This window comes from Syngnathus typhle, linkage group LG14, assembly GCF_033458585.1.
Source record: "Syngnathus typhle isolate RoL2023-S1 ecotype Sweden linkage group LG14, RoL_Styp_1.0, whole genome shotgun sequence".
In the NCBI taxonomy this organism is placed as follows: domain Eukaryota; kingdom Metazoa; phylum Chordata; class Actinopteri; order Syngnathiformes; family Syngnathidae; genus Syngnathus; species Syngnathus typhle.
Genome location: NC_083751.1, coordinates 862,773 through 876,836, shown reverse-complemented (window position 1 = coordinate 876,836; position 14,064 = coordinate 862,773). Strand labels below are relative to the sequence as shown.

The window sequence follows — 14,064 nt, the reverse complement described above, 5'->3', positions numbered from 1 at the left end:
AATATAACCTGACCTGTGAGGCCATTTCTGTGTCATGGTTTCAATGGAGGATACATCACAATTGTGTTCAGCAAATCATCAGTGCCACAGTCTTTTATTATTTTCATGCAAATTCTCATGACCCACCAAATGTAGACATTTTCTGCAACTATAAATAGCCGTATTGGTGTGGTTCGTTCAAAAAATGAATCGCCCACCTTGGGCTTGCAGTATACCATCAGCTAGTTTAGCACACTTTTCGCTAGAGTCCACTGGCCGCTCTTTTTTTGGGCAAACTAACCCTTCCTCAGTACATTGCGAAACGGTTCGATTTCATTTGACTTCAAAACATCTTATTTGCGTGAGCTTGAAAAAGGAAAAGCACAACAAATTCTTTTCCTATTTTAGAATGAAGTTTGGCACCATCTACTGCAAGTACTGCCAGTCCCTTGGGATGATGACAAGTGTGACACAATCGGACAAATATGTCAAATCTGGGTTCGCACGGTACGCTGTGACCAAAGATATTATCAGCCCCTTGGCATGATTTTGCTTGGGGGCCCCACATGACCCTGTGGAACACAAATGAAAAGCTATTTTTAAACTGCCAGTAACCACAGCACAGGTGGCAAGCAAGGCACCACCCAAAGCCAAATCATCTCAAAAGTACACACTCAAGGAATGTTGTGGCATTTCTAACAATAATACAGAATGGAAAACAAAACAGCCTGCGCTAACTGATTTGGATTGGTCAGCACCGATTGGCTCTCGGGAAGTACGTCAAGAGGGAAGAAAGAGCAAAGCAAGGAAGCAAGTGATTCACCCGATTACAGGGGTATTGAAAATTGCCCCAAATTTCCCCTTGGCAATGTCCTGATAGGGTCCAGCTTAACTGCTCCCGTATGGGATGTTTCGTTTGGAACACAAAAACAGACAAGGACAATCAATACAGTACAAAAAATCATCTTTACACGAGGACATGGCGAGCTATATTTGAATGCGGTAAATTGTTTTTTCCAGTTGCACAAATAGGCCATACCTAACCTGCTTTGAATCAAAGTCATTTACTGAGAAGTGCTCATTGTATGCTTCCAGGTCTTCCAGGAACACATGAAAGAAAATTCTCAAGACTTGTTTGTGTGCCTGCCCGACGAGTCCAATAATTGATGACGCTTTCCTTGCATAAACGTCGCCATTCGGGTGGTGGGGGCAAAAACTTTGGCTGCAGCAACAGTGTGCGTGCGTAGCATATACGTACGTACGTATGCAAATGAAAGGGAACACATCAACTCCTATTTTACTCGGTTTAGTAATACAGCAGACAGGCAAAGACATCAAATATCCAATAGTCACTTCCATACACACATCCACAGAGTACAACACAGATATTGATAGTATTTGGATGACTGTCGAGGGATTATTCAGATTAGGAGCTACTTTCACATTGATCATCCTTGGAAGTAGAGCACAATAGAACATACACAACAAATCCTGTGTTTGCACGTGTCTCTGAGCGCCCGCTACGCTTTGCGAGATCCAAATCATTTTGGATCCCAGACATCAATTAAAGCGTCTTTTGCTTTTCACTCACTATACAAAATACAGATAAGAGAGTCCTGAAAAAAAAAAAAGATTCCGACAAAATGACAACAGTAACGGGATTCCAATAAATGGGGTCTGAAAACAGGCATCAAATGGACTGGAAATGTCTTGGAATATGTCAATTAGCTTTAATTTGATGCTATTCCTGACAAACTGTATGAGCATTATTAAAACAAATCAAAGAGAGAAATGGTCATCCACAAGTAAGCTCACGGCATCAATTTCAATGTCGCTTTTTACAGTACCAGCCGGTTTATGGAGACAAAAGAAGATTTCCGTCAGTATTACATTAGGATTTCATTCCAGACCTGTTGCAAAGTCAACCCATTATTGCATTCTAACGAGTTGGGGGAGCAACAGGCGATTCGTGGCATTGCGTAACCTTTGCTCTAGTGTAGTTGGAAACTCTGTTGAGGAGTTACTGGCTCAGACATGTGCAAGTTTTTCAATCAGTTGAGCAAAAGACAAGCACAATTTATATATTTTAAAAAAAGGGGAGCCCTGTGCTGATAATGCACAAATTAATGACTAATAATTGCCTTTCCTCTTTTGTTTGTGCTTTGACCAAACTAGCTAGCACTCATTTCAAAGTGCTTCATGTTTACAACTCTACATGTGCTGATCCCAAATTACAGCCAGGAAAAAGGCAATGGTCGAAATTGGTATCGATCGCTATGTTCCACAATATCCGTTGTCAGCTTTTATTGTCATATTGGAGTCTGTCAACGGGAACACTTAGTGTCGTCAACTTGGTCACAGTCTACTCGCTGATGACTTTTGCTCTTATCTTGTATGGGCACTATCGACTCTTTTAGTTTGATCAAGTCCGATTTGCTCAATAGTGTTTGAGCGCTGAGATAATATTGCACAAATGATTTTACACAATGGCAGTAAAAGAACATGTGTTCAATGTGTGAGGTGGCTGTATGAATGCAAATATTGACCAGAGTGCTTTGAAACGTGTCAGGATCTTCTCTTCCCTCATTTCTTTGCAATCCATTTTGTTTTTTTCAGTACAGAGGTTTTTGTCCTTGGCTGTCAAATTCTGACCAGGCATCATTTAGTTCCATGAAAATCATCTTGGCGTATTGTTCATAGGGTTGTCCCGTTGCCTGCGATGGGTAACGAAAGACGGAAATTAGTGACGAATGGCATTTTCTCTTAAGCACACAAGTGGAAAATGTGTCTGTGGGGATGGATACACTTTTGTTTTTGGAAGAATTTGGGGGGTTTGGTTAGAAAAAAAATAAATATATATATATTTTGCAGACTCCTTAAGATATCCTTAAATGGAAAAAGCCTGCCTCAGCCGGTGTTTGGTGAGAAATCCCGAAATGCACTCTGAAGCAGCAGGAAGCCCAGAAACAGTGTCAACACATGGAGCCTGTTCACATACATTAAGGAGCAAATGGAAAAAGGCGTCATGCAAACATCTAACTGTGATTGCTCCAGGTGGAGGCAAACACAGGCTCGCTGCAGATGCTGTCAAAATGTTTCTCTGAGGCCTCCTGAAAGTGATTGCTTAGTAAAGATTGATGAATGAACCGTGTGACATGCTGATAGATAAGGAGAAGGGAAGGGAGGAGACTCCACAATCACATGCTGAACCCTGATGATTGATTGGTGCTGCTCTTAAATCCAAAGACACTGTCTGCATGAGAGGACCCCTTTTTTTCTCCTGTCTGCCATCAGGATGCCCACGCTTCTTCTGGTGGTGGTCCTGGTGGAGTCCATCCTCGGTGCGCCACAGGTAACCTCCGACGCCAGGGTGGACGATATCAACGTTTTCCTGACGATGGCGAGGCAAATGGCCCAGCACCTCCAGCCTAATTCCAGCTGCTACGTCTGCGCTTTGACGCCCTACACGGCCGGAGCGGGCTTGCCCCTGATGGCCTTGCCCGCTTCTGACCGCGACACCTGCCACGTTCTGCATATCCCCTTCTCTCAGTCTTACTCTCGCCCCGGACGCCCTGCTCTGTCCAAAATGCGACCTCTCAACTGTTCGGGAGTGCGCACAAACTGCAACAAGTGTGTGAAAAGGCCTCATCCCGTTCCTGTACAGCTCATTCCTCCAAAGTTTCCCTGGTGTTTGGAAAATGACGGGACGGCACCCGTAGGAGAATCGGACTGCCTTCGTACGTTTAAGCGGGACCCGAGTCGCCCCGACGGTGACTTTCAGACGGTGCAACGGAGGCCTCAGCGCTGCCTGGAGATGGCGGGCCCGGCCCGGCTCAAGGCGCTGGCTCAGCGCGCTGCCCTCTGCTCCGTCTCGTCTCCGGTGGGAATGTACTGGGTGTGCGGCAACATGGGTTACCCGTATCTTCCGGTGGATTACAAAGGCCGCTGCGGCTTAGCGTACGTCATCCCGGCCATGAGAGTGACTCAGTCGTTACCTCCTCTTCACAGGCCGAGACGGGCCCTTTCGGATTCATTCCGGACGCACCATCAGTCCCCGTTCAAGAACGCCATTGGTCCTCTTCTCCCTTTTTACGGCGTTACGTCGGATTTGGATCAAATGGGCCATCTGTCTCGCGCGATGGAGATTATCGCCAACGAAAGGGGCAGGGCGCTCGGGCTCATATCCAGCGAACTGGCTTCGGTGCGACTGCTGGCTTTACAAAAGCGAGCGGCTTTGGATTTTCTCTTAGCGGCCAGACGGGGGACTTGTTCTGTCGTGGGGTCTGAATGTTGTACCTTTGTGCCTGACTATAATATCACCATGGCTAATAGAGTTAGCCACCTTCGTGAAACAACAAATGTCGTTCAGCAGGAAAAGACGTCTTTGTTTGACTGGTTGAAGCCCACCTTTGGAACTTTGACGAGTCACGTTATTGGGGGGCTGATCGTTTTTCTGGTCATGGCTTTCATATTTTATCTCATTGTGTCATGTATCAGAAAGTTCCTGAGCAACATTGATTAAAATACGATGAGGATTGGATGGCCTATACCTTACTATTCTTTTCAAAGAAAAAAAGCAATGCAAATAATGGAAAAGATGTTTGATGCAATAAAATGAAAGGACCGATAAATTATTAAACTAACGAATGAGTTCATAATGTGCCGTAAAATGTGCGGGGGTTAAAAACATTCAAAACACTTTCATCTCACCTTATCTGGGTGGACGACCAGGACGGCTTTGCGGTAGACCTTTTTGACCTGTTCTGGAGTCACCAGGTCAGCCATGCCAACTGGCTTCCAGCGAGTTTCTCCTTCCCACAACACTGTATGCATTGTGGACAGGAGAGCCCGGATGTTGCGCTCCTTCCCCTCAATCCATTCGAGAATCTAAAAAAAAAAAATGTCATTTCAAACAAGTCATTGGCACGCGTGTGTATTGACAATATCACCCAAAGCGAGACAACTGCTACCTTTATTTTCTCCGGGTCCATCTCTTTGGCCATTTCTTCCTTCCTCATTTCTGCAATAGTCCTGGGTCCTTTCTTCTCTTTGGCCCCTGCAAAGCCTTGACCAGACAGCAGGTCATCAAAGTTGGCATTGGAAGCCTTGGGCTTAGAGCCTGCCACAAAGGGAGGGAAGGAAGCAGAGAGACATTCAAAGATGGTTTGAATTTTATTATTATCATTCGTTTGATTCTCACCCAATCCCGTCTGTGCTTTGCCCGCAGCGCCGGGTGATCCACCCCCGCCTGCAGAGAACCTAACGTTATAGTTGGGTCGGTTCTGCGGCGAAGTGTGAGGCCCGCCGGACACGTGGCTCGGACTTGGCTTGGGCTGGGGAGTGGCTCCTTGTCCTTGCGGCTGCCAGCCTCCTGTGGCAGTGTTAGGCTGCCACGATGGGAAAGCAGCTCCCGAGTGGGGCTGCCACCCTCCTGCATGCTGCGGAGACCGCGATGGAGAGCCCGTGGAAGGAAAGGAAGGGCTCGTTCCTGTCGGTGTGGTGGGCTTGCTGGAGAATCCAGAACCTCCTGGAAGAAAGAGCTGAGTTTACGTCCGTAACTCGAGTGCGGCTCCTTGAAATGCCGGGCAGTAACTTACCCCCGAGGTTACCTATGTCAGCAAAGGGGTCCAGAGTGTTTGGCTTGTTTTGGTGGGTGGGTGTGCTGTGGAGCGAGCCCGTTGGACTCGTCGTGGCCGATCGACTGCCCACTCCCAAGCCGCCGCCGCCGCCTCCTCCTCCAAAATTAGAAAGGATATTCATTTCTTCTAATAGTACTTGAGTTGGGTGCAGCTCGGTTGTACCTGCGCCGGTGGTGGCTGTCCTGTTCCATTCCCAGCCTCCCATGACGTTTTGCTGCTGAATGTTGACACTCGGGGTAGCGGCTTGGACGGGGGAACTCCGTCCTATTCGAGAAAAGTCATTTAGCACCCTGGAGTCTTTTTTTGCTTCTTATCTTTTAGCAGCGAATGCTCAACGACAACGAGCACGAGAGCAGAAGAGACACGCCTCACCAAAGCTTGCGGGCTGCAAGGTGGGGGATGGAGAGCGAGCGGCATGCAAGAAGGAGGCCGACTGCTCCGTACCTGCTCCGAGGAACGAGCCCATCATCTCCTGAGGTTGAGGCCTAGGCCCGCCTCCGAAGGGGTCGAACACTGGGGATCACACAAAAACTAGGCTCCATATGCATTCAAGTTATTCCATGGGATATTTCCCATTTGCTTCATAATTCAATAATTCATAATTGTCAATCGTGAGTACTTAGTGTTGACTTGAAGTGAAACATTGACAAAAAGCTTGAGAAAAATCTTGCAATAGAAAAGAAAGGCCCTCTGCCAATGGACCGGATTGCATTGTGTCTACTCACCTGGTGGGCCAGGGGAAGCACACGGCGAGGCAGAGCTCGCCACTGTTTTACGTGGAGTGGAGTGATTGGATGACGCCCCGCTGGTTGGCTGCGGTGGAGCCCCGAACAAGTCCCCCAGGAGGTCAGTGCTCGTGGATGGAGCGTGGGTAACGGGAGGTGGTTGCTTGATATCTTCGCCACCCAGGCCAAGGAGATCGACTTCTCCGGGTGGGTCCGGGTCCACGGGGGTCGGAGAAGGCTGATCCCCTTTATGGGGGGCTGTGCTGGTGCTGCTCCGCTGGCTGGAGAGGGAGATCATGTCGTCGTCAGAGGGCTCGCTTTCCTCACCGTGGCCTCGGCCGTCGGGACCCCCGTGGGGCCTGCTTGGCTCTGGGGGACCGTTTGGAGAATGAACGGAAGAACAGAGAAAGAGAACAATTCAAAGCAGCAATAAAATAGACGCAATTATATTTGCCCAGTAAAAATGGGATCAAGAGGAAATAATGGAACTAAAGGTTTTAGCATCATCCAAAATTGAATGGCGTCTTGTCTGTCATGTCCAAAGGGTTGGAGCCTAAGAAGTCCTACTTTATATTTACAACGGAGATTTGCATCAGGGGCATTTGAAGCACTTTTTTTTCCAGGCTCCATTCAATACAATCACTGGAGATTTGAACACATGATTAAATCACATGTGTTTGCAGTAGTTGAAGCAATCATTTCAATGCCATATGCATATCAATATATTCTCCATGATCAAATTGAATGGGCCCTTGTTCTGCTAGACTGGAGCTTTGTACAGTTCTACTCCACTACTGTCTTACCCTCCAAATCCAAGCCTTCCATCTCATCTTGGTGGGCCAAAAATAAAAGTGACTTTGTGAGTGAGTGTTAGTAAGTTAGTTAAACAGCACTATTCTGCGGCAACTTCATTGGAAAAAATGGGTTTGGACTCATTTTTGCTCCATCAGTATTTGTCGTTATCATTGCACAACTAAATGTACAGTACATCCGTCAATTATTTTCATTTCCTAGAATTAAAAAGACACTATATTGTAATCAGTAGGACAAGTACCGGCGATGGCGAGAGCATCCTGATGTTCCTGATGGCAGGTGAAAAGCACATTGGGACTCAGATCTTTTGACGGGAACTGCTCCCAGGGTGGCGTGAGGTCTTTCTGTTTGTCTAAGCCCTCCACCTCCACGTCCAATATCACATGGAACAGCTGGGGATACTTGTCGGGAGAGTCGCACGCGTCCAGCTCTGGTCTGACAGGAGATACGAGGTGATAAACTGACAGTGCTTTTAGTATCTAACAGCAGTTACACGTAGGGATAACACATTTTTTTGTTAAGACCGAGACCTGTACAAGTAGTCACCAATACTTACTTGTTAAATTTCAACATAGTGGTTGCGGGTGCAATGAAGCCAGTGTGAAACTGGATCTGGAAAATCTGCATGTTCGACACCTAAAGGGTGAAGAAAAGTGTTACTTTCAACAAGTGAGGCTTAAAGAAAAGTTGGATTGGAATATTTCCTGTTGAATTGATATTAGCTGGATCTGACATTATTAAAAGTACTGTGATCAAAAATGAAACTCCACAAAGTGTATTGATTTTTTCTTTTTTATCTCAAATGTTCACCTTGAAAGGTTGCATTTGAATATATCATTGACAAAACAAGCTGTACCTTGGCTTGCAGACGTCCCCCTATGGTGGACCTCATGTGATAGACAGAAACGACGACGTCTCCTTGCACGCTGACGCCCAGAGGAAAAACCACTTTGCCCTCTTGAACTCTGTGCTCTCTAATCATACACCAAATAGAATGAATCCATGGAATCATATCGAAGTGTCCAAACGCGGCCGGCTGTACCTCATTCGCTCGTACTCCTGGGCCGTAGAGAAGATTTTGGTTTCTCCGATGAGCACGTCGCAGAAGGGCCGACAGCCGCTCCGTTGCTTGTTGAAACAGGGCACTGGACTGATGGTGAGAGCCTTGATCTTCAGAGGCTTGCTGTGGGGTAGACTGGGCTTCTCCGACACCATGCTACATACATAGCCGATGTACCTGCCAGAGAGCAACCTATGAACCACTGCTCCGAGGTCAATAGGCAATCAAATCATTTCACTATCTGGATGATGACCACATTTGGACATGTGACGTAGTTCTAGACCCCAAAATGTTGTTCTGCTCACAAAGACAAACTATTGTGTTGTGACCTATTAAGTTCCTTTATGCCTTTATGTAACTTGAAGCCTTCAAATGGCAATTGGAACCCCCACAACGCAGCAGACTTCCTGCTTGGGCGCTACTCGAGTACAATTTTCAGCTACTCTACCTGCGGTGTGAAGGCCAGAGGCCCGAGCCTGGTCTCTTGGCACTGAGGAGTTGCACGGCCGGAACGGGATTGTTGAAGAGGTGGCAGAAGCAAAACATGGCGCAAACCAACACACCGGAGGGCGCACGGCCGTCCTAAAAAGCACACAGCGAGCGTGTTCAAGTTCAATTTCTCGAAAAGAAGAAAAGGAGCACGTAACGTGAAACCGTTTGACCATCTCACATCGGGTGAAGTACTATTACGAGCTCATTTCAGGTTCATGAGAGGCAACAATTCTCATTTGCAGAAGCAAATGACGGAAAAGTGTTCAATTGGATTTCACATTTGCCATCAAACAATTACACAGGACAGAAAAAGGACAACATTGGATTCCATTTCTTCTGGAACCTTTCAAAGACAAGCTGAAAGTCTTACCGAGCAGGTGATGACGCACACGTTCTTGGGATTCTGTTTGAGCCAGTTGTGCATGTTCTTACAAACAGCAAAGAGGTTGTGGAGGCTGGGAGCCTGCAGAGCGGGCCAATTACACTCGGAAACCTGGAGGAGCACGGAGATGGCACCACAGGAAAAGGGTGAAAACAACCCAACAAAAGAGGAAGGAGGAGATGTCGAAGTTGGAGCGCGCTGGCTGGTAGCAGCATTCCAGCAACACAACACAATGATGAGTCAAGCGTCAAGGTAGGCTAGCTAACTTCCTTCCACAGGCAAGATAGATATATCTAGGCCAGGAGATTAACTCCACAAATGCCTTGCAGGTAGTTTTGCGGCAAAAATATTTCATTTGAATCCACTGGACATGTGGGCAGTCCAAGTCAAACAAATGCAGAGTTCTTTTCCAGCACTGATTAAAAGGCACAACAGCTAAATGTAGCCGTGAAAGACAAAGTTGGACATACATTGGCCACAGCAAGACCGTTTCTCTGTGTTTATTTTACCCTGTTGGGGAATTTGGCTCCGCGGTAGTTGCGCTGTGACAGGTTGAAGACAGTGTAATGGTCAGCGTGACGTGTATCCAGGAAGGACCGAATGTCCTCCACGTGGTTTTGGTAGCCAATCTGCACAGACTCGGCCGGGTAGGTCATCACTGAAAAATGACATCATTAACAACTCAGCTACTTTACAAGTCAAGCAGTGGAACAAAGAGCAAACGTATTATAATATTATTATTATTATTTAAAAGACTTTTGCACTTACCTATGATTCTTGACGTGATGTAGGCTATGTCGAGCTCCCCTTTGGTGTACCTGCAAAAAAAGAGCATTCCCTTTTATGCACATTTTCACAGAGAAAGGTCAAAGTCAATCCAATTTCTTCACCGTATAAAATAACACTCATTCACACAGCCGAGAGTCCAGAATGAATGTGTGTAAGGACTTTTTTCATCTTGAGCTTTGTGCTGGTTGCCATAGCAGTGTACCTCCCTCATTGTTCATGCCTCCTACACGCGTACAGTCTATGCACAGAACAAACATGTCGTGATGAAATGCAGCCTTCTGCATAACAGCGGTGCACTGGCCATTTAGCACAATGAACTAGCATGAATAATTTATTAGTGGGGAGAGCCAGAGTCCAAACAGATGAGCAAAGCTGTAAAGAAGAACCAACAGGACAGGAGAGGGGGGCAGGAATATTCAGGATCAGATCTGCTGAGTCAATAGTGAAAGCTAATCCATGTGGTCTTTTTGCAAAACAGAGCCCCCATTGTGGGCCCAGAGCACAAACAGTGAGTGGAGCACGCTGTGCCAGACTCTGGTGTTCTCTTTCACATATAGCTCACCTCATTTAAAAACAACAACAAATCAAAGAAGAGATTTGAATTCTCTTCTTTTACTTAGTCACTTGAATCGACGCAGAGCTCTGTAAATGAATGTGGATGGAAGGAGCACACGCATGCTCAAACAAAATGGCCCCTCCAAAAGTATTGGAACGGCGAGGTCAATTCCTTTTTTTCTTTGTATGCCAAATCAGATCAAAAAATGAATATGAGAAGTCCATGATTTACAAATACTTACGTGGCAACCTGATGCATGACCTTTGTGGAAGTGTCTTTTAGTGTGTCCTTGAGATTGTCTTTAAAGTTGCTGAAGAACTTCCCAGCTCCGCCTTTAACCATATCCAACAATCCTCCACCGTAGTTGGCATCCATATCTGGAGAAAGAAAACATTTGACCAGACCAAAATAAATAGAAAGCAAAAGTAGACTTTTTGAACGCCACCTAGTGGTGGATTTAAAGACGTGCAATATGGTGCCTGCCACAGAGAGACCAACTAAACCACTCAATCGTATGTCCTCAAAATGTCATCAATAACGGTGTATATGCGTTTGTGTGTGTGTGTGTGTGGGGGGGGGGGGGGCTAATATATCAAAGTGGCCAATATATGTCCAATTTTGTCTTTCATGGCTACATTTAGCTGTTGTGCCTTTTAATCAGTGCTGGAAAAGAACTCCGCATTTGTTTGACTTGGACTGCCCACATGTCCAGTGGATTCAAATGACGCAAAACTACCTGCAAGGCAGTTGTGGAGTTAATCTCCTGGCCTAGATATATCTATCATTTTATTGAAATGGATGGGATGTGCATGGTTAGAAAAAAAATGCTGAAGATGATTCAAATCAGAGTATCTTCAATGTCTGTATTCGTGGATTTAGATCAAATAGAATTGCATGACTGAAAATATCTGCTAAAATGTCATCAGTTCTCTTTTTACCTAAAATAAGACTAATATAGTCATGGCTTTTAGTCTTAGACCTGACCAGAATAAAAAGAGAATGAATAATAATAATAACAGTCAATCAGAGTACACTTTCAAGGCAATATATCACGGAAGACATGAAATGCTTGCTGAACGGGGTGCAGGGTTTTCCTCAATTTTGTGAAATCATTTTAAGACTCATTTGAAGCTGGAGGTGACATGGCACCACAGCCTACTACACAGAGGCCTGAAAATCACTGGGTCTGCTGTTAGCCATCTGCCAATTGAAGATTGAATGGCTGACTTCCTGTGACCGGTCTCGTACCTGAGCTGTCCATGGTGCTGCAGTCTTCCACTTTCCCCGGGCTGGCCTTGGGTCCGTGGAGAGCCGCTACCGGGCCTGCTCCGTGCGTGCCTCCTCCTCCTCCTCTGCCGGTAATGAAGCTATCTCTGCCACTATCGACCAACTGCAAACATTCATAGCCATTATAAGTGCTTTTCTTCTTATATGCGCCCAGCAAGCTCATCACAAAAAAAACAGCAACTGTGCAGTAAAGCTATTTTTTCCCCCGCCTCCAAAAAATCCAAAGCTATTTTGAAGGCGCCCCGTGCCGTCTCCTGCACAAGCACGGATGCTATCGTTGCTACCGCTAGATGCAGCACATGTACGACCGGGGAGGAGAGAATACGGACGGACGGTCTCACTGCTGTCTGGGGGGGGTGGGAGGTAGGGAGATGTGCTCCGTCACTCGCTCCCTGGCACGCATGCTCGCTCGCTCTCTGTCGCCCTATCTCTCTCCCTCCAGTGCCGCAGTGTTGCACAGTCGTGTCAGGGACGTAGAGCCAAATAATGTGCCCCCATGTAGCCCTTTCCATGCCCAGTATTGAATCCCTTACTCCAACAACTTCTACTCCACTCTTTGCTACCCAGACTGATTGATTCCTGCACTCTGCCCACCTGAATGATTATATGTAGCATTGCATTTCATTCTCTCTTAATTGGATGGAAGCTTTTATGATTAACCATTATGCAAGACTGATGGTTAAAAAAGGGCCGTGGGGGGTCAGCAGATTTCAGTCAGTCAGGCATCTTTTTATTCAATGCAAGACCGATGGTTAAAAAAGGGCCGTGGGGGGTCAGCAGATTTCAGTCAGTCAGTCAGGCATCTTTGTATTCACTGCAATTCCATTTCAAATCTTGACCTTGAGTCTAAGCAGGGCAGAACACTGACCAGTGGCGGAATGCTTCCTCCTTTTGCTCTGTCCCCTGGCAACACTTTCATGGTTGCGAACAGAGGATATGAGCCTGGGAAACTCGAGCGAGCGAGCGAGCGGATGGAAGCACAGCGGGAACGGAATGCTCAAGAGGGAGGAAACGATACCCCTCCAATGCACAAGCGCTCCATTCTTAGACTTTCCCTTGTCATTCCTGACCATGGCAGCCTGGGAGTGAATGTGTAGCATCTCCAAGGAAGAGCAAGACTGTACGTGCACACCTCTCAAAGACCTCACGCATTAGGCCGGTACTCATTGCAATGCAAGTTGTCCAAAAAGGTTCTTTTCATCCTTTTTGGCCCAGCAAGTCAAGTTGAGTCGTTCATTTTATCATCCTGCAAGTCTTAAAATTGCCCCTCTCATTTGGACACATGTTTAGCAAGTTATTGCAAGGTCACTGAAAATGCATGAAAAGAAACGATTTAGTGCGTAATTATCACTTAACCTAAAAAATAAAAATGCAACTGAATCCGTTTTCAGAATATGTTCCCCCCTGTTTGAGCAAGCATTATTGTTTAGAGTCTGTCTCATTCAAGAAGGCCACTCAGGAACATAAAACCCTAAACAGTGGCTAAGCCGCTCACGTGACGTAACTGCGGTGACGTCACTGCGAGCCAACACAGACACCGTTCTCTCGAATGTATTGCTTTTTATTAGTGTCTTGATTGTGGATTGTTTGCACAAGACACTGGTCACGTCAAACGTCAAAGTGACAGCTTACGGCGCTAACCTGGAGACCATCAGGTGAATGACGCATGCAATGGTGGCACGCTCACGCAAAATGCAACACAGGCTACAGCAAATCAGTCAGTCAGTCAGTCAGTCCCCTTGCCATGTACGCATTTTGCAACACAACTTGTCAGATTACAAATGAAAAAAGGAGGAAAGATGCACGATATTCTCCACGGACTGACGTGTGTGTGTGCGCGTGTTACGTAATGACAACATCCGGCTTTTTCGTCTGTCCGGTCGGTCGGTCACTGAAAGACTATTTAAGCACATCCCCCGTTTTTGTCAGATGCACCATGCACAAATGAAACGCACGCGATACAAATGTTACCTTTCAGGCATTCGGGAGCGCAATCCTATCGCTCCGCAAAGATGCGCTTCTAAGCTTCTCGCTGTCACTCAGCGACCTTTGTGTTGTCGTCAGCTGCAAGTCAAAGGTCAACGCGTTTCTTGTCCCAGATATGCGTTTGAACCGGGCAGCAGCAGCAGCAAACGCATCCCATTCTGATGCAGGAGAAGCCCACAGCATCCAAGCTTGTGGTAAATCCCGAGATGTGGCCGCCGCCGCCGCCGCCGCCGGCCGGGGTTAATTCCGTGCTAGCACACGCGTCCGCTACATGGATCTGCAAAACTGCGCCCCCAGTGCATCCTGTGTGCACTACTAGAATTGGAGCAACCTGTGTAGCAAATTGAAGTATTTGC

At 46.6% G+C, this 14,064-nt stretch overlaps 1 protein-coding gene across 3 annotated transcripts; it reads right to left on the bottom strand.

Annotated features, from left to right (window-relative positions):
* Nucleotides 1-1,264: 1,264 nt before the first annotated feature.
* dnajc6 (DnaJ (Hsp40) homolog, subfamily C, member 6) lies at nt 1,265-14,004 on the bottom strand. 3 transcript variants are annotated; one of them, XM_061297023.1, is made up of 19 exons: nt 13,694-14,004; nt 11,684-11,825; nt 10,677-10,812; nt 9,859-9,908; nt 9,600-9,748; nt 9,079-9,201; nt 8,665-8,798; nt 8,199-8,393; nt 8,013-8,130; nt 7,713-7,792; nt 7,398-7,591; nt 6,344-6,712; nt 5,991-6,131; nt 5,781-5,882; nt 5,577-5,714; nt 5,180-5,506; nt 4,950-5,098; nt 4,690-4,866; nt 1,265-2,693 (listed from the first exon to the last, which is right to left on the bottom strand). In XM_061297023.1, exons 2-19 carry the CDS (start codon nt 11,694-11,696, stop codon nt 2,592-2,594), a joined length of 2,697 nt encoding a protein of 898 aa, XP_061153007.1. In that variant the 5' UTR covers nt 11,697-11,825; nt 13,694-14,004; the 3' UTR covers nt 1,265-2,591. The 3 variants fall into 3 exon arrangements, with proteins under 3 accessions (XP_061153007.1, XP_061153005.1, XP_061153006.1); XM_061297021.1 differs by lacking the exon at nt 13,694-14,004 and having other exon boundaries at nt 11,684-12,000; XM_061297022.1 differs by lacking the exon at nt 13,694-14,004 and having other exon boundaries at nt 6,063-6,131; nt 11,684-12,000.
* Nucleotides 14,005-14,064: the final 60 nt, after the last annotated feature.

Coding starts and splice junctions, on each gene's coding strand:
- dnajc6 (XM_061297021.1), bottom strand. CDS start 11,885: ATGAGCTTGCTGGGCGCATATAAGAAGAAAAGCACTTATAATGGCTAT. Junction 9,749..9,858: donor CATCACGTCAAGAATCATAG/GTAAGTGCAAAA, acceptor GTCATTTTTCAG/TGATGACCTACCCGGCCGAG. Junction 6,713..7,397: donor GGATGCTCTCGCCATCGCCG/GTACTTGTCCTA, acceptor ACGGTCCCCCAG/AGCCAAGCAGGCCCCACGGG.